The following is a 27,029-nucleotide window of genomic DNA, read 5'->3' as shown; positions in this document are numbered from 1 at the left end:
ATGTAAATTTCAAAAATTACTTGTCATTTTCACCACCTTAATAAATTTAGTTTGTTTGCTAGAGAGAGTATTGCCGAAACTGTTCTGCTTATACTATACGCTCTCACGTAGCTCAATTAATTGAGGTGGGGTATCTCAGAGCTTATACCTCAAACTGATTCACTAAGGAACTTACATTTAATCACCCTTCCAGAAATTTTGACGTAATACATGACAATGATCATATACCCAAGAATCATTGTTTTACTGATGCTACAAATTCAATTGTATTGCAGTAAATATATACATAAGTATCTATAAATTCACACTGTCACTGGTCGAGATCGAGATGCAATGTTTGTTTATCAATCGACATAAAAACCATTTTAACATGTCAAAAGATCGGAGAAACGTAACACTCTAATCATGTGCATATAAGCCATACAAATAGATATCTATTATATTAAATATCGGCATTATGATGACATTGATGGTTGTATAGAAATCAATTAATTCAAATGGCTAGGTCATATATATAACTTTCCTCAACGTTTTCGCGAATTCAATTTTACTCAACAACTAGGTATTTTGTGAAATATTGAATTAATTATCGATCATTTGGCATATCGAGTATAATTGGCGATATTTATAACTCGTATTACATATTTTGCACTGACTTATATGTGGCAGTTGATTTACGATCTTATTAAAAAAGAAAGAAATAAAAAAAAAACGAAACCATGGATGTTGAGATAAAGTTGTCATTACAAAAAATTTCGATAGACTTTTTAATGAGAAATTATGAAGAAATCTTGAGAATAAACGTGACAACACAATTTCACATATATGTCGAGATTAAGGTGGATATTTTTCTACAATTTTTAATTTGTATGTAAAGTGAATGCAATGATACAGAGCGCCTATCGCGCCTACCAGTTTGCTCCACTTTCAATAGATTTCATTTGTGGAGACAATGAATTTTATGGCGGAATGTCTTTCGGAATGTCTAGGGATTTTATTTCCATTGTAATTTTCTAAAACTATTTGAGATAGGGAAACAATACCTTTGTTAAACAATCAGGAAATGTTCAAACTCCAGCCACTAACTCGAAGAGCTTTAAGGTCGTGACTTACTTTGCATAACCTCTTATTGGGCTATTCACGTTTGCATAAAATTTATGCTTGAAATAACAAGCTTTGAGGCTATGTAATGTAAACGAACGCCATAAGAAAATATTGGTTTTTACTCACATGTAAAGAATTAACAGTGATTCTTACATTGAATCTATGTATATGTTTTATTGGCTAGATACAAAAGAAATATCGAAAAACCATCCACCAAAAGTAAAAAAGTTTTGTGTACACAATGAGTGTGTTTTTGTAAGAAACATTGGAGATAAAAGTCTTCAAAATCACAATCAAACGAGAGATGTTTAAAATGCAACTTATTGCGAGATCTTGTAATTGATCTTAGACACCTAATTTTGTTATTGATTTTTTTTTACATTGCCTCCAATAGGAGCTGGCAACAAAACTGTCAAGAAGCTTTGACATGAAAGAGGATAGTAGTAATATGCTAGGGGACAAGAGTGTTAGAAGGCATCAGGTAATTTTGCTTTCTGTACAAATGCCTATCAATTTCTAGATCTTTGAACGATTTTTTCAAAAATTATATTTTCTTTAATAAAAGCAAAAAAATCAATTATTTAAAGGCATTAGCTAACTCGCACAGTGTGAAATTAAAACAATTTTGTGAACCAAAATCAGTCCGGAAATTACGTTGTTATTTGATCGTTTACTTTCAGTCAATGCAACGGCTATCAACTGAGCCGAATGGTTCAACAAATGAACCAAACCACGAACACAATCCCAACGTTGTACCTGATAATAAAGGAAACTTACACATTACCGTTAAGAAAACCAAGTCAATCTTAGGCATAGCTATTGAAGGTGGTGCTAATACAAAGCATCCCCTGCCTAGAATAATAAATATTCATGTAAGCACCACGTTTCGAATATCCTTTACATGGATATGAATTTGAGATAATTTCTTTTTTTGCTAAATGAAATTTTCCAGGAACATGGTGCTGCATTCGAAACTGGTGGGTTAGAGGTGGGCCAGTTAATTTTAGAAGTTGATGGCAACAAAGTGGAAGGAATGCATCACCAGGTCAGTGAATTTTATGAGTTTGTTTAACAAATTAAAATTAAAAAATCGAATCGTTTCCTTATCAAGGATGTGGCACGCCTTATAGCCGAATGTTTTGCAAATCGCGATAAACCAGATATCACGTTCTTAGTAGTGGAAGCGAAAAAATCCAATCTAGAGCCGAAACCAACAGCACTCATCTTTCTCGAAGCCTAACATTTGCTTGCCCTGCCGGCTAGCGATCCTGATGATGCTCAACATTTACAGAAAGGGATCGACCTTACCGCTCACAATTGATGGAAAATCTGCGCCCTTTTATCACCAGCGATTGATAATCTCAATCAAAATCGACATTACCTCTTAGAAAAGGAAAAAGATAAATTGTTCGTTTGCATAGAGAGATGCGATCGTTTTTTGTTTAGAAAATTTTGTAGAATTTTTTTCGGTTCGTTTTTGCCTTTGTTGTCTTCGTAAATTGTTGAAAAGAAAGTTTTTGTTGATCCATAAGTGGACTATTTAGTTAAACTGCGGCAACATTGGATACAACAAATTTGAGTTTTAGATATTTGAATTAAAATGAAAATTTTTCAGTTAACAACAACTTTGGCACTTGTTAACAGCTGACACCGTTAGCTTCCTCGTTATCAAAGTGCCGATGAAAGCGGCTCTAAATAACCGAAATTATGTTGATGACAAAATCCTTCGTACAATTTAATAAAATAAAATTTTTATTTCAATTAGAATTCCACAGAATATGGTTTCCTCCAGATCCATTGAAAAATCCCCCTTTCCTCAGTGTTTTAGTCGTAAAAAGAGTAAACGTTTTCGTTCCAATATGTAGTCGTCAAAAAGTACAACCGTCTTTGAAATGTGGTGACGATTTAGTATTTGTACCACTACATTTCAAGACTCCAAAGTATAATTAGATGTGGAATCATGCTTTACGTTTCTAAAAACATTAAAATTGAAAATGGAAAATTTCTTAGGAATCTTTGTGTGATTTTGTTAGAACTCATCAAAAATCCATTCAAAGATTTAACTAGGATTTTGTGGTGTTGTGTTTCATGCTAAAAAAAATGAGAATAAAAACAAATTTAGGTAAAAAGCTTAAGAACATAAAATTAAACTAAAGTAAAATTTGAATTAGAGTCCTTTAAATGTAGTGAAACTATTTTTGATTTGCGCTTTTTTGGTTAGTTTATTTTTTGTTTCAATTTACAAGAAACGATAATTGTGCGCGGTAAAGACAAATTTAATAAAGATATTCTGGCCGACAGGGTTTTTTATAAAAAAAATATTTTTTTTTTAATTTTCTTACAATTCACTAAAACTTTGTGTTTCAAATTCAATAACCTTTGGGGGTTTGTTCGATAATATTTTACTTCAACGTTAGTTTTATCGGACCCGAAGATTATTAAATGAAACAAACAAACTCAAAAAAAGAAACATTGTGAATCGAAAAAAGTTTCCAAGTCTCCCGAGCAATTCGAATCGAAACGAATATATTGCACACAACAACAAAAAAAAGACAGCACATTTTCGTTCGTTTGGGGGCAGTTTTTTTTGACAAAAAAAAGTAAATCGAAACATTTTCAACTCCACGATGCTAATTTATTTTATAATTATTTAGCGTTTGTGTGCCAAAAAAAATTAAACCAAAATCTTTAAAGAAAAAAAGTTGCAACGGTATAATGTAAGTAAACTCAATGATTACAAAAAAAGAAGAAATTTTAAATGAAAAAAATACAATTCAAAATTAGGTAAAAAAGCAAATAAAAAATAATGTGTGCTTGAATATGCTTCAATCGAATTATAGCACTAAGGAAATGTGTAAGCAAAATTAAACAGAAAAAAAAAAACAATTTTTAATATTAAAAAAAGACTTAATTTGAGTGAGTAACATATTTGTTGTCAAAAAAATTGAAAGCAATAACCAGCTCTCTCATTAATTTGTTTTTAAGACAAACAACATTGAAAAAGGAAAACGTACATGGTGACAGCGTTTAGTGGTGCAAGCATTTTTTGATGTGATTCAAATTGTTCTTAATAATTTGGTGGTCGTTCAATATTCTATCAGTTTTTCGTACATTGGCCTCCCCAAAAATCTCCAACAATTTTCACTTTGAGAAGAAGGACGAAACAACTATAATAATAGTACATTATAACACGATGTGATAAGGAGAGTCATTTTGAGTATGTTATACATATACCGAGAAGAATACAAACAAAAAATATTTACAACGAGTGAACACAGTGAGCGAGGGGTTAGTAAATATTGTTTAGTTTTTTTAAATGTCAATCCCATATTTTATTTTATAAGCCAATATCCTCTCTAGCGAGAGAGTATTGCATAAGCGAAAAAGAGAAAACCGATGTAGGGGAAAAGTAGATTCTCCTATCAGCGTTAATAGCGATCACTTATGATTCCTATGATAATAATGTTGAGGGAAATCATCTCGCGTAGGCAATCAAAATAATTAGAGCCTAGTTGGAGCACATACTTAAATGATTGCGACTATTAAACATCAACATGTACATTATACACCAAACTGATGATGAATTGCAATATGAGTGGAAGAAACAGCACAGCTGATTTTCGATTAAATTTTATTTAAAAAAAATTGTAAGGGGAAATCGGTAGGTTCCATTTATTACATTATTCCACCATATTTAAACTTACATTATTATTACAACATAAAGAAAAGATGAATACAAATTGCCTTTTTAAAAGCTCAGTACAGCTTTTAACATTTATATGTAAATGTAACTTTTCATTTGAACAATGCAAGAGAAAAAAAAGAGGAGAAATACCAAAAAAATATAATTAGAAATTCATTTGACGTATAAATTAAAAATTATAATCGAAACAAGTAAAAAATAGCTAGAAATGCAACATAAAAATAAAACAAATTTTGTTACTTAATTATAAATTAAATGTAAAATGTAAATAAAAAAGAATTAAAACAAAAGAGATAAAGAAAACACTTGTAAAGCAACCTACTAGATGATCCAGATGGAAAGTAACAAAATGTATCTAGAACAAAAAACCATAAATCTGTATGCCATTAATGAATAAACAAAAAATTAATTAATTTATTTATATTTAATAAGTCTGAATAGAGAGATTGCAAAAAAAAATATTTTATATAAAGAGAGGACACCCGCGCAGACACACATAACACACATACAGCGAAAAATAAAATTTTCTTGATTTGGTCTCAAAATCTTAGAAATAAAAATTGCAGAGCCAAGGGCTCAGCAAAGAAAACAAAACCTGTAAACGACAATTTAATTGCTATCCAATTGGGAACTCTTCAACTAATAACCCACTTAACCGAAAGTTGAGGAAAAAAAAACGAAAGATTCCAGCATGCGCTATTTTTCTAGTGACTTATCGTTACGGTTCGTGACTTAAAGTGGTCAAGTCATCTGATTTCCTCTTCATATTTTATAAATGTAGCTTCAATCATGGTCTTTTTGTTGCCATTGTATCTCGAATAAATCATCTATCAATTTTCTTCGAACGAAAGCGAGAGAATAAATAACAATTATCTAAAAATAATTGCAAATCATGCAGACTTGCACGACACGCAAAACATTTATGACTCAAGTTTAAGGTGTAATTTTTTTACATTTTTTTGTTCATATAAATATCTATTCACTCTTCACTTGAACGCTATCCCTAGATTTCTTGTGAGTTGATTATGTCGGTAAATTGATCTAAAACTTCAGTGTGTTGAGATCAGAGTCGTTTTACGATAGTAAATTCTGTTGATCGCTTAAAGCATTGAAGAGTGAAGCCGAATAATGAATTAGGCTTTTTCTGACATACTTAACGAGTTGGGGGCTCAAACATTATGTGTCATTATATTTTCATGATTAATGGCTACACGCCTGTCAAAACACTTCACTTTACCTTAATCGCAGACGCTACGTCATCTCTTAATGGCAACAACGACAAAAATAATCAATGAGTCCTGGCTAATGTGTTCTTATTTAGCGAAATAAATATTAAATTTAAAGGATCTTTCATATAAAGCTGAATAACTTTTTTGATTTGTGCAAGATGCCAGTTCAGGCGATTATATCACAATCCTACGTAAACACGATCCATCTCAGATAATTCATAGTTAGACTAGTAAATGCTACAACCTAATTCATTTGATGCCTCACATTTTGATTGGAAGCGAAATATTCTGACGCTTCGAGTTGCTTCCACAAATTACTGACTGACTAGCTGAATGAAGTCATTACTAGTCAGTGTTCTCTGCATCAACATTAATTTGTTGGAGCTTCACTTTTACTTTGGGAACACCAAAATAAAACGAATTAATTAGGCATGGGCGATAATGATAATGATTATCGATAATCGATGATTATCGACTTTTTTATCGAAAATTATCAAAAATATATCGATAATCGATAATTATTGATATTTTGATAATTATCAAGATATCGATAATTCGATATATCGGTCCGAAAATCCGATATTTATCGATATATTCCGATGTACATGATCATGAATTTTCAGATAAATATCAAAATATCGATATTTTGATAATTATCGAATTTCGATATTTTGCTAATTATAGATAATTATCAAATTGTCGATAACGATATGATTAATCGATTATCGATAATTTCTTTCGATTGATACTATCGATAATTTTGAACGTCTCCCATCCCTAGAATTAATCAAAGGTAGTATTTATCGTTTCCAGTATATTTATTGCCCTTAAATTTCAATTTTAGTTTCCAAATAATACAAAGTCATACAAATTTCCTAAAACAGTCTGATGAATTAAATTTGAATGAAAAAATGAAACGGGAAAATACTAAATGAATGAAATAAAAACAAAACATTTTCTAATTTTATTTTTCTATATAAAAACAAGACAAAAAAACACAAAATTCTCTTAAAAAAATATATAAACAAAAAAGTACTCACTTGCACTATCACCAATTCATCACATCAATTTATATCTTAAAAACCAATTAAAGACGTTTTCAATTGACCACAAAAAATTTGAATAAAACTCTGCAGACTTTCCTTTTTCAAAGAAAATATTAAAGAAACACAAAATATTTAGGAATCAAATCGAATGAATTTAGTAAGATCTACTCAAAATCAAGTGCGAGAATTTTTTTTTTCGTTTCAATTATACGCATTACGCCTGACCTTTTCACAAAAGACATTCTAATTTTATATTATCACACCTTTTTAATCCCAAATAGTTTTTATATTTTTTATGTAAAGGATATACCATTCACTCTATTCTTGGCACATGTAAATACATACGTCACACATACATGTGGATCACAATGATACACTTACAAGCACGTCTTTTACATATGACAATGTTGATATGTCATAGCAAGACTTGACACAGGTCCTGACGGATACCTGACGACATGATCTAATTTACCGTTGACCTGACTTGAGGTAAATTTTGATTAGGAATTTAAATGTAAAATCGAAAAATTTTACATCAAAAATCACATTTACTGAAAACCTGCCAGGTCAGGTCAGATTATTATTTTTCAGGTCGAATAAGATTTCCGGTCATTTCAGATCAGGGTAAGATTAAACCAATCAGGTTCAGTTAAACTGGCTTCAGGTTGGAAAAACCTAAACTGAGTCCTAGCCTAATGCCATAGGGATGAAGTGAGATCACACAAAATGATGGAAGTTATAGATTCGCTAGTGAAACTTATTTTTCAAAAAATTGATCAGACTTAAAATAGACACCAGATCTACCTGTCTTTCTGACAATTGTCGATTGGTATGTGTTTCATATGAAACAATATCCCGCCAAAACAATCCGATCAAAGAATAAACGGGTAAAACATCTCGATTTAAAATTCGTTTCGTTTTGCGTTAATGCATGAAACTAAAAGTAATATCAAGAACGCACTTTTATCTTCAAAATTTTCAGAGTTTTATTTTCGTAAATTTTAATTTTCATTCAAAAATTATAAAATCAAATTACTGATGAAGCAAAAAGAAATTGTTTTTCTAGTGATAAATTAAATAAACTCACGAAAAAAATCCCACTTGTTAAACATTTCATTATAAATATCATTATTAATCAATTAATTTTCTAATTTCGAATTCTTTTTTTTACATATTTAGATAAAAATTAATGTTAAAAATTATGTAAAAAAAATATAAACTGCATAATGTTAAGTTTTGCGTATGTTATGATATTTATTCATAAAAAGAAAAAAAAATAGATTAAACTGTTTATAAAAACAAATCCTAATCGGAGTATTTCTTTTACAGTTCCTTAACGACTCGATATTATTTTATTGCCTGCCCCATGCGAAAATTGACTATTACACGGCTGTTTACCCCCTGCGAAAGTGATCCATTACACTAGGGATATTTGGGGTTTATTTCAAATTGACAGTTCTTTTAAGTAAAATTTGCCTTGCTTTCACTTTATCTTTTTGTTGAATGAATCGATAAAGAATATAAGAAGTGTCGCTAAAATAAAAAATTTTTTGTTAAAAATATTGATCGATGAACACAGTTTTTTGAGAAAAAAATGTTGGGCAAGTAATCTGGTTACAACACACTTTTTGAAGTATTCGCAACACACCATTCGGCCATATTTATTGTAACAATAATTTTGATGTTCCGAAGTAACACTTTATGGCCACACATTTCGTTGTATTTTTTACTTGTAACACTAAATGCTTTTGCTTATAGTACAAACACTCTACTTCGTTGCACATTTTTTTGAAAACATTAAAAAGGACTAACAAAATAATCGCACAAACAATGCGTCTTCATCGATACGATACTAACTGCGAAAAACTATTCAATGTCAACATGTCACCAACGCAATTGTAACTACTGTTGCGACAATACTAATGTAGCATGAGTGCTGTTTTCGGGATGAATTTTTTAGTAGACGTGTAGCGTGTGAGCCGATTTCGTCAGTACACTAGATTTGTTTGTAACATGGCAGAGTAAAATAAACCAGGCAGTAGCGGTTCATTTTCGAAACGTCAAATAAGGGACCTAATACACTGGATGAAAATGAACTCAAATGAACACTGACATAAACTGAAAAGTTTTATTCGCAAAAAATATAGGGCTACTAGATTATTCAGGTCCCTAGTCAAATCGGCGCTCCTGCCTGGTTAACGTTACTCTGTCGTGGTTTGTAAAAGTTTTATCGCAAGAACATATTTATTTTGTTTTGTTGGTTTTTGTTTATTGAGATACTGAATTTATGTAGAATTTCTGCAGAACAGCCGTGTAATAGTCAATTTTCGCATGAGCAGGCAATAAACCAGAATACGTGCTTCGTAACAGTTAATTTCCACAAGAGTAGTAGTATACCTCGCCTTCGGCTCGAATATACAAACTATACACTGGTCGAAATTAACTGTTACGAAGCTTGTTGCTCAAAAACACACTCATGAGTTCGCTCGTATCACAAAATTGTGTCCTTGTGTAATGAATAAACCATCGTACCACCTGAACGTAGCACCGCCTCAACACAAACGCCTCATCTGACGTACGTCGTACAACATCACTTTTACTGTCAGACCTTAACTGACCAACCAATTTGATGTGAAGCGTATTGCATTACCCCATCTCTCACATAATAATTCCGACTTCGACTTCTATTTGACTGAACAAGTCATCTTATTACCTGACTGAATGATGATCGCACTATTATCGAATCAATTTCCGGGCCAAAACCAACTTGAGTTCACAATCAAATTTCGATTCCTTTTCCAAAGTCGTTTTGCAGTATCAAAAGTTAAATAAAAGTCACCAAATCAGTAAAATTGTCCAACAAAACCCAAAAGCTTCATAGGTTTTTTTTCATAGGAGTCACATAAGTTCAACGAAAATATTTTTTTCCATATCGTTTTCTCACAATTGTCAGGGAAACTTTCGGCTCATTGATCGAAACAATTATTACGTACACGGTACACTTCAAGTAACACTTGTGACAACGTTTACACGGCATTTCTCACATTTTTTCTTCTAGATCAACTTTTGACCACTGGTATCTTTCATAAGGATTGTTCTGTTGTTTTTAAGAAATTCACACTGACTTAGTTCACTATTTTGTTCCAAGAAATCTGTCCATTTTCTTTAGATGCAAATACCTAGGCCGAGACTGAACTTATGACAACACACATTGACTTTTTCTTACTCAAAATCACCATTCTTTTCACTTCCACTATTTATTCAAAATATTTGTTTTCAGGCTGCGCCACTTGTTGGGAATACTATTTTCTACATTGAAACTATTTACTTGGGGATGTTGTCCCCCGAACTCTTGTCCGACAATTTCTTTATTTCTTCCTCGATTACACCATTATGACACACACCTTTTCTCGCTGTCTAGATTCTTCTCCCCCGAAACTCGCCTTCTTGATTGTTTCTTATATTTTCTCTCGAATGACTTGCTAGAATACCTGACAACTTTCGCAGCATCCCAACGTAATCTACTATTTTTCAAGCCACCCAAGCTGAGCGAAAATTGCACATAGAACTTACGGCCGAGGTAAGCAAATTTATGTTTAGAAAATACCCTCTCTAACAATACAAACGCGGAAAATTGGTGTCATCATTGAGCGATGTCCTTTTTTGCGTTAAAAATACGTCCCTTTGAGTCATTCGAAGTCGTTATGGACGCAAATAAGTTGTGCCCATACGATTTAAGAGAATCATTACGACGTCGAGATCTAGATACCCAGGCCTGCTTACAGGCTACGACGACAAAAATAATAGTACATTTCATACCTAGGACTAAAAGTCTTTTTTAGCGTGTGAGAAGTTTCCAGACAGAGCCGAAAGCGAGGTCTGGAATCGAATACGCTAAAAAAGACTTTTAGTCCGTGGTATGTACGAATAGTATTTTTCATATTAGATGGGTCCTAGCGATACTCTCTCTAGCATCCAAACTCTCTCAAAAAATCGATGTAGGGGGAAATAAGTTTGAGAAACGCTGATTTTTAATATGACTTAAAACCAACAACAACAACACGAGCGAACAAAGTAGCAGTGATTCATAAACGTATCTACCACCTTAATAATTGTAGTTTGGTTGCTAGGGAGAGTATTGGTCCTAGGTATGAAAATAATATTTCTAAGATATCGGAGGCTATGTATAGGAATTGTATTTTACATGTCTAGGGATAAAAAGATGAAGAGTAGAGTTTTCGTGTGAATTTTGTTGATCCGAGGCGAAGCCGAGGTCAATAAACACACGAAAACGAGACGTTTCACTTTTATACCGAGTTATGAAAATGCTTTTTTAGGCACTAGAAATGTAGATTGTCACTCGAGGCCGTAGGCCGAGTGTGACAATACACATCGTGTTCCTAAAAAAGCATTTGTCATCGAGTTGAATACAACGTTTTTCGCAATAAAGGCAAAGGAAAGTCCTACTTTCCGTCACTTGTTGCGAAAATACTTAGATCAAATCAAGAAATAGATTCGATAACTGCCCTAAAGATCTGCTCCATTAAAAGATAAACAGCATTCACGGTTCCCCTCAACCGAAATAAAGTTTTATTTTTGGGTACCCAAAAAATGAGTCTTGATATGGATGAAGGGACCCCTAAGGACTATAAAACAGGTTTCCTTCACTCCAGGTCTGCTGATCTCCCCATAGTAAAATTTTCAAAATTCGTTTTTTTGAGGCATCTATGGTAGGTTTTCAATCTTTTTTAGCTTATATTAAGATCCCTGAGCTCAGAAACAGCTCAGTGAGTCCGTCAATGAATTTTATGGAAGAGAAAAATAATGCATTCATAGCCGCAACACTAATTTTTAAAATTTCGTCGATTCCGTTCTGCGACTCATAAATCGACTGCAAACCATTGACTAACATCTACAAACAAGTTCGGAATGTGGCTTAAACTAATCTACAGATGTCTAAACTTAAATACAAAGAAAGAAAATTTGCCAAAAAAATGTTTTGTGGTCGTTGCAGTATGTCAAACTTCGCCGATGCTGATTTTTCTTACTTTTTTCCCAAGAAAAGAACCTTCGAAAGTAAATAAAATGTTATGGGAGTGTTTAAATAAGCTGAATGGATCATGGACACTAAAACAAGAAACAGAATACGAGTCTAAAGATCACATTTCTAAGTTTAATCAATTAAACAAAGAAATTACATTTTCATGTAAATTTCAAATCATCCAGCAAAGAGTGAAATTATCTCGGATTATTCAAAAAACGGTTAGTAAAATATTCCTGGAGTTACCACATATTAAAGGGACTCATTTGAATTTGGCTTAACATAAAAATCAAAAAGATGGAGTGAGACTACTTCCCGGTATACTAATATTACACTCTAGAGGTAATTAAGTAAATTTGTCAAAGGTTTACAAGGTTTTTTCAGTTTTATTGGTTCGAAGCAACATATTTAATTTGAATTTTAATAAAAGTTACCGAATTTCCTTCCATTTTAAGTTTCGAAGTTCGGCATACTAAAGAGTAAATACAATTTAGGAAAGTTTAATATAATTTATTTAATTGTGTGAGCGTTTGTGTTCGTTTGTGTTCGTTTGTGTTCGTTTGTATTTACTTCAAACGTCAAATTGCGACTTTTAAAACACTCCGATAACATTTTATTTACTTTCGAAGGTTCTTTTCTTGAGAAAAAAGTAAGAAAAATCAGCATTGGCGAAGTTTGACATACTGCAACGACCACAAAACATTTTTTTGGCAAATTTTCTTTCTTTGTATTTAAGTTTAGACATCTGTAGATTAGTTTAAGCCACATTCCGAACTTGTTTGTAGATGTTAGTCAATGGTTTGCAGTCGATTTATGAGTCGCAGAACGGAATCGACGAAATTTAAAAAAAAATAGTGTTGCGGCTTCGAATAAATTATTTAAAAAGAAAGTCTCTTCCATAAAATTCATTGACGGACTCACTGAGCTGTTTCTGAGGTCAGGGATCTGAATATAAGCTAAAAAAGATTGAAAACCTACCACAGATGCCTCAAAAAAACGAATTTTGAAAATTTTACTATGGGGAGATCAGCAGACCTGGAGTGAAGGAAACCTGTTTTATAGTCCTTAGGGGTCCCTTCATCCATATCAACACTCATTTTTTGGGTACCCAAAAATAAAACTTTATTTCGGTTGAGGGGAACCGTGATTGAAACACAATTAAAATATCGTCGGAATTTTTAGTAAAGACAAGTTGTGTTGTTCATTCAACATCTACTAGATCACAATTTTGGTTGTTGTTAAATTTGGTTCTTCGAAGTGATACTGAGTTGTAATCTTATTATAAAATGTAAATGTGTTGAGTTATTGGTGTGATGTGTTTTTCACAGTAACGCTCAGTATGATAACACTGATGCTTGATTTCCACTTACGCCGTTTTGCATCCGTTTAGCTAAACCACGCTTTAAAAAGATGTTTAAAAAGTAAACGGAAGGCAAACGGAGCAAGACGATATGGTTAGAAACGATAATATTGTAGAAAATCAAAATTTGTCTCGAAATGAATTTGGTGGTCAAATGAAGAGTGGAATTTGAAGATAAATTTTTTATTGAAATGTCACACACGTAGAGATAGATTGTCAGCATGTCTTTCAATAAAAGATTATTTTTTACATTTGATTTGTTATTTCGAACCCTATTTTTAACATAAATTATGATTTCGTAAAATTCCCTATCACAGCTCAGATAAATTTTTACTAAGCCTATTTTATTTTATTTTCTACTAAAATCGAATATTACCCATTCTCCTAAAAAACAGAAGGATCTGTGTAGAGATATTTTCTATGTAATGTCATCCCCATCTTCTATTTAGTGGTCGTATGTCTTTTGGCGGTAAAAAAAACAATGTTAAAAGAGTCTGTGCGTGCAGGGTCTTTTAAATCTACTATATGTTCGTTTTATTTTCCTGACTTTGGTCAAAGAAATTTTAAAGTTGTGGTGGTGAAAGTCAACATTCCTACTCTACAAAAAAATATTCGATTTGGTCAAGGATTTGGTCTTGAATTCAAAGTTCAAGGAATTAAAAGAAAAAGACTGGAACATGAGATCACTGACTGTAAATTTAGTCAGTGATCCCATGTTCCAGTCTTTCAAAAAAAAATTACTGAAATCTTTTCTAAAAAAATTGCCAAAGTAATCTTGAAATCACTTCAAGGAAAACGATTTTGCCACTAAGGCACTGATCTGTTTGATATATTTCTGATCTACATAAATATCGAAAAACTGAAGAATATACTTTTCTCCATATTAGAATATTTCTCCATATTACGCATATTAGATCTGAGGTTCTGTTAAACTTTATGGTCCTAGGTTACATTTCAAGCCAACGCACTTCATGCAAAAGTGCTTCAAATGACAGCTGCCAATTTAGAGTCTTATTTTGTATCAAAAACTTTCACAAAAATTTGTTTGATACACATGTGTCACTCATACTTGAAGTGCGATGTTCTAACACATGAAAATTTGATTTGCTTTGTTTCTATCTCAAAGAAATTGACTTGCAAGAAAAATCATTTCAACTTTCGATAGAAATCCCCCAAGGGGAAGACACAAACACAGTTGGACTGGCCAAATGCGACAACAGCGACTCGGGCTAACGCAATTAGGGAAGAACGAAATTGGAAACGTGAGACCCGTCACACGATAAGTGAGGAACGCAACTCGGCCTTAAATTAAATGCTGACCCTGAAAGCTAACTAGAAATAACTAGAAATCAGGAAAAGTCTGCATTAGTCGTAAGCAAAAATAAAGCTAGGAAGAAGAAAGAAATTGACTTTGGGAAACTCAACGCACTTCAAGCATGAGTGATACTCTAAATAGAGTAGTGAAACTGGACAGTGTATCATACAAACATAAAACATTGTAAAACCATTTTCATGATAGTACTTTCTGCAGCTGACCAATATTGATCACTCATGCTTGAAGTGCGTTGTGATCCTTAAACATTTGATTTGCTGTTGGACAACCCTTGACTACCGTAATTGTCGACGTAAGCATGAACAAAAGACTTTTATTTTGAGTCATTCGAATTCAATAGACGTTAATGGATTGTGTACATACGACTTGAAGGCTGAATTGCAGTGACGATGCCTGGACACTGCAGGCAGCAATAACCAATTGCGGGCCCGCTTGCAGGCTTTTCTTGGTGAGTTATAAGTTTATTAAAAAACGAGATCTAAAGCTCTAGTTAGTGTAATCCAGTGTGTATTGTGCTGTGCATGTATCCGGGACACACATTGTGTCCCATTCAGACTGTGTCTGATAATAACTGTGAAAAAATGTGACGCGTCATAGTAAATTTCTCGAAGTACACAAAACGTACGCATCATTTGCAAGATAATTGATTTTGGGCCAAATAGGGTCTTCTGTGGTTTGGATGCATCTACGATGAAATAGAAGTTGAAATAAAATTACATTTCCAAAGACATCCCACACGACCATGTACGTTTCTTGTACCTCGAGAAACTTTCTGTAAGAACAGTGTGAGTTGTCAGTCTTTTTTGGTTCTTTATTTGCACATATTTCAGTGTGGATGAATTTTAAGCCCAATAAGTCCCTATTCGGCTCAATAGTACATGTGATTACCTTTCTAATAACACCCCACACGACACTGTACGGCTCGTGTAACTGGAGCAATTTTTGTAAGAAAACTGCAAGTTTTCGGTTTTTGATCACCTTTCACCAGCCACACAAGCTTCGAAGAATTTTTTTGAAATTGGCTTGGCTTCTAGGGTCGAATATCTTTCTAGGCACATATAAAAAAGTCCATTGGAAAATGCGTCCGATTTCAATGTTCTGTTTTTCTAAAAGAATCTCTCACAGCATTTTATGCAACAGAGGCTAAAGTGCGCAATTTTCGAACATTATGATGCTGTGGTGCATAAATAACTATTTATCTACTCCAGCGCGTAAAAGCTTATTTTCCGTGCGTAAACGTTACCTTTCTCCATGAAACGACAACATCGATCCACCATACCATTTTCGAAAACATAAACGGTAGTCATTCGACCAGAGAGATGCTAATATGACGACTGGGTCGTTTCGACGGATAAAGGGAATATGTCGAATGACAGGTGGGTTTTTGAGAGGTAATTCAATACATTTTCTCTCAACCATTTTCAATATCATTCTACATATTCCCTCTATCCGACGAAACGACCCAGTCGTCATACAACTCTCTGCATTCGACCAGTCGTCAAGAATGAGCAAATAATGGAGGAAGAAAAAAAACGCAAAATATAACGCGCGCATGAAATAGTTATTTACGTATCTGTGAAGTCACTAAAATTTTGTAAAATCTTGTTGTTTCAGATTCAATGCCAGTCATTCCAGGGAGAGTGACAAGATCCACAATAGCAGTTGCAGCAGCGCCATGGTAGCAGCAGCTGTTCTATCGGGGCCAGCAGCAGTTGGACCATCGGCACTGGAGCACACACTAACAATACATGTAGATGTGTGCGAAGGCGACCACAAACTATTGTTGCATCTGGTACACTCAATTCTTTTGGGCATTATTTTGTATATTTTTAAAATATTATTTTATTAAATAAATGAAGTAGCTGAAAAGTAACTTCAATTTGTGATAATAATATGCATTGGCTTGAACTGCCCTAGACACCTATACAACATCCTAGAAATGTAATTTCCAACTTTTCTTCTTTTGTTGAACAAATAACTATTTCGCGCCGGAAGGCATCACAAGCAGAAGTAATATAAAACAATCTAGCAAAATGTGTCTCTTAAAAAAATTGAAAACGTCGCGTCCAAAAAAAGTGGGCGCGTCTTTAAAATTTCTGTTTGATTTGGCAAAAAAAAACATAGCTAACGCCGACCCGTACGAAACACCTATTCGTATCAAAAGCCTTTAATGTGAAACTCTTCATTTCTCTTACTTCATTTTCTTCTCTGCTGAAAAACTATTCTCCCTTTAAAATCACTTACATTATCCACTCTTTGCCTTGTTATCATATACAACTAAATTGCCGGAGGCAATATAGACAGCCCCGTACGAAGACAAATTTCATAAATTCCTATTTAAACAGCTATATACCGCTATATTTAACTATATTTCACTATAAATAAACATTTCACAGAGGAATATGCTATTATATAGCTCTATATGCCTGTATATAGCTCAATATAGCTGTATATAGGTATATATAGATGTCCATATATGGAATCCCTGAAACCCCTCACACTTAACACATTATTTCCATGTTAACAGAAACTCTCTAAGCATCATTTTTCCCACTTTATATCACTTTTAATAAAATCCAATATGGCCGCCGGCAGCCATTTTGTTAGAAGACCGGAAATAGTACCGACGCTTTACATTCGTTAATACCTTTCAAACAAAAAAAAATTCATGAAATTCGGTCAAAATTTACTCGAGATATTGACAAAATACTCCACGTTCACTGTACGGCCGAGTAGCCAGATAAGAGTTCACTCCAAGAGACATAGCTCACGCTCCGGAGAACATAATTTCATAAACTTTTTTTTCCCTGATTGGTACGGTCAATACCTATCTAATAAAGCTAAAACGAACGAAATATGTTCAAATGTGGCCGACCTACAAGCAAAAACTGCTTGCCGCCCTGTGCCTGTTCCACACCAAGGGGTCTAACTCACGACTCGGTCATCCGATTTCCATAAACTTTTTTTTTGTCGATCGGTATTGTAAATACCTTTTATTTGACGTATCACTTACAAGTTTAACGTTTAAATGTCCGGAGATATCTTTGAAAAACCGTAAAGCACTTATTGGGCCACAGCTCGGGAGGGGTCGATCCAAAATCACTCATCTTCGAACTTAGCCTGTCTTTTGACATTACCAAACGGGAAAAAAAAGAATTTTCAAAATCGGATGCGTTTTACTCAAGTTATCGTGCAGACAGACAGACGGACATTTTTTTTTCGCGGATTTGGCATCTCTAGACAACCACAATAGGTTTCCCCTTACTCAGGGAGTCCAATTCGACGTGTTACAAACGTATGCGTAAACCTATAAGACCCCAGTACTTCGTACGGGTCTAAAAATCTGTCGGTGAGTTCCATCTAATAGAAGTCTCGATGTTCAAATGAAAAATACTAACTAGAGAGTACATGAACTTGATCCACTAGAGTCATCAATAAGATTAGGCCAACTTTGTACAGTGTAAGTCATTCATATTTGTGCAGAAATTTGATTCAGCTGTTCGACCAGCTGGTTCATGTATATAAACAAGCATTGCCAGTTTTAAAATTGATAGTAGATAAAAATGGCAACGGACATTAAACAAACATACCATTGACAAATAAATGAGAAAAGTCGCATGCAATTCGAATGTATTAGTAACAACGGACGAACATTTGTTTTGACCCGACTTCGATTCATTTTATGTTAATTTAAAATCGATCGATCAAAGTATTTTTATTCGGCTGATTTCAAATCTTGTACTTCAACTTCTTTAACATGCATTTTACTGTATAAAGACCCATATTAATGCTTAATTTCCTCTTACCAAAAAAGTATCCTGTGTGAGAGACAAAATTGAATTTTTTCAATTTTTGCTTTGTTTGTTTGACAGCTCGCTCTCTCACAGCTCTCTCACGGAGAACTTTTTGTTGAATGAAAACTTAACTAGATGATTATTTTTGTGTGACAGATTAAAGTTTAGGCGCATCTACCTTTCGCAAGGGGAACAAACATAGAACATCGTCAAAATAATTGGTTTTCCAGCAGTTTGGATTTTGAGGTTTACACGGTTTACAGTTCAACATCAAGTCAAAGGAGAAAAGTTGCACATCAAACTATTTTCATATAGATTCGGTGTTTTTGAATCTATCACTTCTTTTGATCCTGAGCATTTTTAACAGGCTGAGTCTTGTACTTTATTTGCTTAGGTTTACCTGACTAGCCACCACGGCAGAGTAAAAGTAAACCTGGCAGGAGCGGTTCATTATGGAAACGTCAAATGAGGGACCTAATCCTTTGTATGAAAATGAACTCAAATGAACACTGACATAAGTTGAAAAATTTAATTCGCAAAAAACATAGGCCTACTAGATTATTCAGGTCCCTAGTCAAACAAGCGCTCCTGCCTGGGTTACTTTTACTCTGCCGTGCTAGCCACACATTACCACTTATTTTCATCGTCATTGTCGACAACAGGATGACATTGTTGTGCTTTCTATGATGGGTACTCGGCACCGTAACTAAAATTTTTAATTTCGGTTCTCTCAGGTTCAGTCGAAAAACTGATTATTGCACCAAAAAAGTAAAAACCTTACACATTCAAATGTTTTTAAGTAACAAATTGTACGAGTGGGAACCCTTGAATAATCAGCTGTTTCTTTGGTACATTTCGACTCAATACAACAACATCAAAATACAAAGTTAGTAGATTGATTTCCACTGCAAAGAGTGACAGAAACGAAATGGTTCTGTGTTGGTAAAACATAAACATTCGGTGAACGTCTTATTGATTAGATTATGCAGTATTCACGAGCTGATTGGATGGAATCATATCAATTCGATTCCATTGTAGAGCTAAATTTCAATTCAGAAGTGTAAAAAAATGTCTGAAGAGTTTACGAAACTTCTGCTATGGGATACGTTTTACGACACGATCGGCAGTCTTAAATTGCCGCATGTAAATACATTTTACAAAGATTTGGCACTATTTCACGAGCAGGCTGATACGCTTGTATATGCTTTGGTTGTTGGGCTGTTTTTCGCAGTCGTTAGCTGGGTATTGAGTCTGATAACTGGATTACATACTTGGGTAAGAACCACACATCGCACACTCAACACATTTTCCAATAACTTTTGAAATGTACAAAGGTCGACAAATGGTGGTCAATGCTACTGTATATATATAGTTGGTATATATAGTCTTAACGGGAGTGTTGTATTAAGTGAAACGCACTGCTTGACGATATAATATGGAATGATTCTTTATTCACTTAAGTAACATATTCATGGTTCTTATACTAAAGAGAGAGAACTTACTTCTCTCTTACTTAATATAGTAAGGGGCACTACACCATCCCTCTTCGGCTAGATTGGTGTATGCCAATCGTATTATTATTTATTTCGTACATTATTTATTTCCTTTTGAAAGTTAAACTTTTCTTAGTCTTAAAACTAACCATTGCTTATAATTTATTAATTTTTGGGATTTGATTTCACTTTGTGAGATTGCGACTCTCACCGTCCCTTTTTTTTTAAAGAAATTTATGATAACATAATTTCAAACTGAATTGCAGATTGAAATAAAGATTAAATTGTAAATTAACCCTTAATCTTTAACCTTAATTTAAAAATAAAACTTCACAATAAAATCATAAAAATATTAAAATCATTCTTTTATTTTTGTGACGATTCATTCATATTTTCGGACTCTATCTTTATGCACAGTTTTCAAAAACTTGTCGCCATCTGTGATCGTAACATTTGATCCTTGGATATCCTTAACTATGAATGGACCGTCGTAGCGTTCCGAATGTTTATCATATGGCTCCTTAAACAACTTTACTTTATTATTTAACTCTAATTCTATCGGTTTGGCAGAACGGTCATAGTTCATTTTGTTCCTTAGTTTCATCTTGTCAATAAGATTTCTGGCGTCTACGTGTGCTCTTTGTAGTCTGCACTTCGCTTCCCTGCTAAAGTCATCGATATTATAGATTGGGTCAATTCGACCATCCATCCAATCGAATGGGAGCACTGGGCTCTTACAAAATATCAATTCATAGGGGGAGTATTTGAAATCATAAGACGCGTGATGGGAGATATTATAACAGAACGAGAAATATTTTGAATATTCTTCCCAGTTATCGAGCTGACCGGAAATGTAAGTTCTGACATACTCGTTAAACGTTCTGTGACTCCTCTCTGCTGTACCCACTGTCTGATGGTGATAAGCAGTGGATTTGCTGTGGGTCACATGGAAAAGGACCCATAGTCTTTCTAACACTGAATTCACATATTCCGTTCCCAGATCGGTGATGACCTGTTTCATCAGGCCGAAGATTAACACGAAATTATTGAAAATAGCTCTGGCTACCGTAAGAGCCTGTTTGTCCGGAATAGGAATGATTACCAAGTATTTGCTTAAATCGCAAATTAACGTAATCGCATAGCGATTTCCATTAAGGGAAGTAGGCAATGGGCCTATGGTATCTATCACTACTACATCAAAGGGGGCCTGGGGAGTATTTGTTAATACGAGGGCTTCTTTGTTCTTCACACTGACTTTCGTTAGTTTGCACTTCGTACAACTTTTGACAAAAGAGGCAACATCTCGCCTCATGCCTTTCCAGGCATAATAACTCCTTAAGTTTGCGTAGAGTTTCTTGTGACCTACATGTCCTCCAAAAATCGGATTGTCATGAAAGTACATTAAGAGTTCATTTTGTTTTGTCTTATCATTGATCAAAATCGGGCTTTTAATTAACACTATTCGTAGTTTATTCAATTTATTTTTGCAAATTTCTTTAAAAACGTTAATTGATACAAATTTGAACATAATATCGTTTAGCGACCACTGAATTTCGTTAAAATTTTTCTTTATCGCAATTTCTTGTAAACTATTAATTACTTTCTCGAGAATTGATAAATCATTGCGTATTTCTACCGGAACTTTCATACTGATCAGTTTCTTATAATTTTCGTATATATTGAGCTCTATTACCTCGTCTTTACTTCCTTCTGTACGCGTACACATTATTCGAGGTATCTTTTTATTTATATGCGCATTTAATTGTTCAATTACCGGTACGTAACTTATTTCTTGTGTTTTATTTAAATTTTCATTGGTCGTCATTTCATTTTCCTTTTTCAAATTTCTTGTTTTGGATCTTGTCATAACATATACTGTCTTTGTTTTTCCATATAAATCTAGTAAATCTTTAATATTTAATCGCGATAGGGCGTCGGCCACTACATTCTTAGCTCCACTAATGTGTTCTATTGTGAAATCGTATCCTTCGAGGTCCAGCCTAATACGAATAAGTTTAGGAGACAAAGTCTTGTGCGTAAATAGATAAATAAGTGATTTATGATCTGTACGGACTCGGAACGGTACTCCGTACACATAAGGTCTAAATTGGGTCAAGGCAAAGTGAATGGCCAAACATTCTTGAATTGGAGTCGACTTCACTGCGTCTGCTTTAGACCATGACTTTGATGCATAATAAATTGGTAGATCATTGTCGTCATGTAGCTGACTCAGTACAGCCCCACAACCTGTTATTGAGGCGTCGACTGTGACTATGAAAGTCTTAGAAAAGTCTGGGTAAGCTAAAACTGGTGGTTTTGTCAAAATTTCCTTTAATGTATCGAAACTTTCTTGGCATTGTTCAGTCCATTCAAAGGTCACGTCTTTTTTAGTCAAATTGTTCAATGGTTTTGCTATAGTCGCAAAATGTGGGATGAAACGTCGATAATAATTTGCGAATCTGGCTGTGCGGTGTACGGTAATTTTTTATATAAACCGGTGTGTCATCTTTTAACCTTAATTTTTGCTCATAAAAATTGTTTGTGGTCATCTTGTCAGTTTCTAATGCGAAAACATCCGCATATTCTTCTATCAACGGGAAAAGCTGTTCTTTAGCGTAACTAGGAACTTTGTTTTCTAAAATTTTCAGTAAAGTTTCTGTCCTTTCTTTAGAAGAGATTTCCTTTTTCGTTGTGTAAACCTTATAATCTGACAACTTCTGAATTGGTAGACGGTCATTTTTCATTATTTGTACTTTATCCGTAGTATTGAGAATTCGGATCAACGGCTGAGCTGAGCTAATTATTGTGCGAGCTGTGAAGACTCCTGCACTAATTTCCCAAGAATCGACCCACTGGGGTTCTAACACTTCTTTTTTCAAATTGAATTGTCTAATTACCTCACTTCTCGCGGGTAAAACTATCGTATTTACTTCGGGACCTTCCCTTATTGGTACCGTAATCATTTGTTCGTTTAATGTAAATCTAAACGTCATATCTCCGTAATTTATATTGCATCTAAAATGTTTCATGAAGTCTTTACCTAGGATCCCATCTGACGGAATATTGAATTCATTTGGTACTACATGTACTGGAAAATTTACTCTAAAATCGTCATTACCCAACGTCGCATTCGTACAACCCAAAGTCGTTATGGGATCTTCCGTTATTCCTGTTATGTCAATCAAATTTTCTACATCTAATAGCGCTCTTGGGCGGACTGCGCAAATTTTTAAGAGAGTTATGTCCGCCTGCGTGTCAATTAGGAATGTGCATTGTTTATTTGAAATCGAACTACTCAAAACTATAAAATCTGAGTAGTTTGGGTTCATAGATAGAACCTTCCTTTGGACTATTGAGACTGATACGGCATCATTGCTGTTGTTTCCCCCAGCTGCTGGTATCGCTGAGGGGCTTCCTCGTTTCCCAAAGCCTCGACTATTCTAACTGAGTGATTCGGATAATTTTGATAATTCTGATAACTTCCGCGACCACGACCACGGCCACGATTCCAGGATCTTCCTCTACCATTATTACCTCGACCATTGCCGTTTTGATGGTAATTATTATTTCCACCATTCCATTTATTATAGTTTCCATAATTATTACCGTAATTACCGTAACCACCACGGCTTCTACCTTTTCCCCGTTTACCTCTAAACTGTGCCTTGTATGCTAACACTTGCTTTTCCTGCTTTTCGGTAGACGATTCTAAAATCAGTTTAGCAACTACTTCATCAGGATCATTGTATTGAGACGCTGATAATACGGCTTTAATCAGATCACTTCGAGCATTCGCCCGACACATGTCAATAGTTTCATCTACACACATTTCTCGTGCTTTGACCTTACCAACACCTTCCAACACTAAAGCTCTTTGGAGTGCTTCACTCAATTTCGTCGCTTCAAGGGCAAAGTCTTGAACCTTGAATCTGTCAAACTTCAAAGCCTGTAACCTACTCTTTACTACTTTAGACGTCTCAGGTTTAATGCCTACTTTAAGTCCATCAATTATTTCTTGAATAGTTTGTGGATCTTCAGGGACTGATTCCATAGCCTTATCTTCCAATTTAGTCATTAAATATGTTATCAAAAGGGTAACGTGCGTCGTACCTGCCATCTTCTCGAGAAGTTTGATAGAGTTTATGAAAGCTGTAAGGGCTAATGGGTCACCTGCATAATTCCTAGAGATAGTTTTTCCTGCCAAGGCAAGAAACTCTTCAGCTGATTGTACCATTTCTGAATCTGAGTCTGAATCACCTTTATCAAGTACTTTTGGGTCAATTTCTTTTACTCCGGGGGGTACTACAATGTGTACTTTCAAAGTTCCAAACAATTTGAGAAGACGATCTCTAATTTTTGTGTGAAATTCCGTACAATAAGTCAAATGGTCTTCTTGCAGATCGTGCGTTCTTATCAACTTTGTCGCAGCGTTATATACTTCAATAATGTCTTGTAAATGTTTATCGAAAGTTTCACGTTGAATTTTCCTTTTAATTGAAACACTCAGGCATTTATAAATTCTTTCAAATTCTATTCTGTGTTCGTCTAATTTAGTACTTAATTGTGTCCATGTAGTCATACTTTGCCAAATAAAAAATACTTATTCGTATCAACTTCACCAGATTTCCAACAATATAAACACATCAAATGAATCTATTCGTTCGGGCTTGACAATAAAACCAAATTAAAACCAATGACAAGACCATCAAGAAAAATAAAATTGAAAAATAAACAATTAAAAATTCCGTTAAATCAAATAAAGGCTTTGATTCAAACGTTTCCATTTCGTACCATTAAATACGCTTTGTTTGCTTTATCAATCACAATGTTGCAATTATTTTCAAAATTTATACATCCTGTCCCAAACTTAGTATCGTATTTCTTTCATAAAATAATACCAAATACCGATTGTAAGCGAAAAAAAAAAATAATTCCAAAACTGCGCGTGTAAAGAATTTCAAAACTGCGCGTGTTAAATTCGCTGACATCAGAAAAAAATATTTTTTCTTTCTTTTTAATTAGAACAACTTTTCGTCGTATTTAATATTTCAACATCCTGTCGCAAAATAAACAATCGTTCTCATATAACATCGATTTTAAAACGTAAGCATAAAATATAATTTTCAATCGCGTGTCGTTACATATAAAAACTTCAAAATTTAAAACATTTTCTTATAAAAAAAAAATCAAATTTTAATTTCCATAACTCATACCTGTTGCTATGTGTATCTGTTTACCCAGGGCCAAATTTTGTACGACCTTACGCGCCTGTGCGATCTATGATTTTCTGTGCCTTCGCTGTTGACTTAGCAATGTTCTCCTGTTTTCCACGGACCCCACGGACCAAATTTGTACGAATTTTCGTGCCTGTGCTCTTGGATGTCCATCAATTCCAGTAATGTTATTTGTTCATTTATTTTTCAAATCCCGTCAAATATTGTTCGTGGTTTATTTTTCTGTTTTTATATTCAATATTCAAATTTGGCGTACTTGTCTCTCACGCTTTACGATACACTTTTTATGTAACGTGTAAAATTTATAGATAAAGTGAATTGCCAATAGTACCACTATTATTAATAAACAAATGCCAGTGCTGGTTTTGTGTTCGGAAAATTCTTGAATTATATTGACACTATTAACATCAGTATTACTGTTAGTACCATCCGTTGTGGCGGTTTGCGGCTTTGAGTCAGATGTGCCCATAATTTATTCATTTAATGATTCACTTTATTAATAATTATTTACTTTGCAGTACAACGGTTTCACTAACCCGACCACTTATCGTTTTTTTTTTTTTTATATCACTGTCACTGTCGCCATGTATATATATAGTTGGTATATATAGTCTTAACGGGAGTGTTGTATTAAGTGAAACGCACTGCTTGACGATATAATATGGAATGATTCTTTATTCACTTAAGTAACATATTCATGGTTCTTATACTAAAGAGAGAGAACTTACTTCTCTCTTACTTAATATAGTAAGGGGCACTACACTACCGGTAATCGTTGCGTTACATTTCTCAACCCATGACTGTTTGTATCAATCATCAGGAGACCATCCATTGAACAGTCGTCTATGGCTAGTCACATTGTTGATTTGCTTATGGGGTGCGAGACTCACATACAATTTCAATCGCAAGGGCGGTTATTCGAATGGATTCGTCGACTACCGTTGGACATATCTGCAAATTAGAGTACCGTCAAAGGCATTCTTTTTCATATTCAACATAGTTTTCATCTGCCTGTACCAGAACGTTTTGCTTGTGCTACTAGCCGTACCACTTTATGTCATTGAGCAAGCGGCACACCTAAAGCCGGTTCCATTAAATTGGATCGATGCTGTAGCAACGGCAGGATTTATTGGGTGTTTAGTAGTGGAAACGGTAGCTGATAATCAGCAGTGGGCGTTTTATGAGCAAAGGAGAAAGGCAATTGAAAGCAAGAAAAAAGTAACCGGTGACCTCAAACGCGGTTTTCTGAGCCATGGGCTTTTTCGGTATAGTCGGCACCCAAACTTTTTCGGGGAAATGGGTATTTGGTGGTAAGAGGAATCTTTTGTTTTGATGATGAAATCAACGAGCTACAAAAATTCTTCTTCTCTCTTCTTTAGGTTCGTGTATTTATATTCAGTTGCGGCCACATATCCGGTTCACGTTCAATGGATCAATCCGACCATAATTGGTACGATTTTGCTTACGTTGCTGTTTCAGGGATCAACAGCACTAACAGAGTTTTTGAGTAGTTCCAAATATCCGGCTTACAAGCAATATCAACGGACAACGTCTCGATTCATTCCGTTGTTCGCTGGTCAACCATTAGACTAAATAGCCGAAAGAAATCAGCTTGTTATGCGTAGTTGTAATTGATTGATTAAAAGCGTCGGTTAAGTTTACGTCACCCGCACCACCTAGTTACTCTCTGGG

General features: G+C 34.2%; 2 protein-coding genes across 14 annotated transcripts in view; both read left to right on the top strand.

The window, feature by feature from the left end:
• The window catches only part of LOC119082303 (whirlin), a 45,720-nt gene extending 41,680 nt beyond the window's left edge, over positions 1-4,040 (top strand). For 7 of the 13 annotated variants that reach the window (XM_037191794.1, XM_037191793.1, XM_037191787.1 and 4 more), the window contains 4 exons: positions 1,499-1,585; positions 1,785-1,976; positions 2,057-2,149; positions 2,216-4,040. In XM_037191794.1, coding sequence (XP_037047689.1) covers positions 1,499-1,585; positions 1,785-1,976; positions 2,057-2,149; positions 2,216-2,344 — 501 coding nt within the window. In that variant the 3' untranslated portion in view covers positions 2,345-4,040. The remainder of the gene's footprint in view (positions 1-1,498; positions 1,586-1,784; positions 1,977-2,056; positions 2,150-2,215) is intronic. The other 6 variants (XM_037191799.1, XM_037191798.1, XM_037191797.1 and 3 more) reach the window with 1 other exon arrangement.
• Positions 4,041-19,518: 15,478 nt separating this feature from the next.
• On the top strand, positions 19,519-27,003 carry LOC119082301 (uncharacterized protein C594.04c-like). The gene is made up of 4 exons (XM_037191785.1): positions 19,519-19,885; positions 19,945-19,964; positions 26,099-26,647; positions 26,717-27,003. Exons 1-4 carry the CDS (start codon positions 19,679-19,681, stop codon positions 26,928-26,930), a joined length of 990 nt encoding a protein of 329 aa, XP_037047680.1. The 5' UTR covers positions 19,519-19,678; the 3' UTR covers positions 26,931-27,003.
• The last annotated feature ends 26 nt before the right edge of the window (positions 27,004-27,029 follow it).

Source organism: Bradysia coprophila, unplaced genomic scaffold, assembly GCF_014529535.1.
Source record: "Bradysia coprophila strain Holo2 unplaced genomic scaffold, BU_Bcop_v1 contig_415, whole genome shotgun sequence".
In the NCBI taxonomy this organism is placed as follows: domain Eukaryota; kingdom Metazoa; phylum Arthropoda; class Insecta; order Diptera; family Sciaridae; genus Bradysia; species Bradysia coprophila.
This window is presented reverse-complemented; position numbering and strand designations above follow the sequence as displayed.

What these genes read in the sequence shown, in the direction of transcription:
- LOC119082301 (XM_037191785.1), top strand. Translation starts at nt 19,679, where the DNA reads ATGTCTGAAGAGTTTACGAAACTTCTGCTATGGGATACGTTTTACGAC. An exon ending in GTCGACAAATGGTGGTCAAT is followed by an intron (nt 19,965 to 26,098) that starts GCTACTGTATAT and finishes AAGGGGCACTAC; the next exon opens with ACTACCGGTAATCGTTGCGT. An exon ending in GGGGAAATGGGTATTTGGTG is followed by an intron (nt 26,648 to 26,716) that starts GTAAGAGGAATC and finishes TCTCTTCTTTAG; the next exon opens with GTTCGTGTATTTATATTCAG.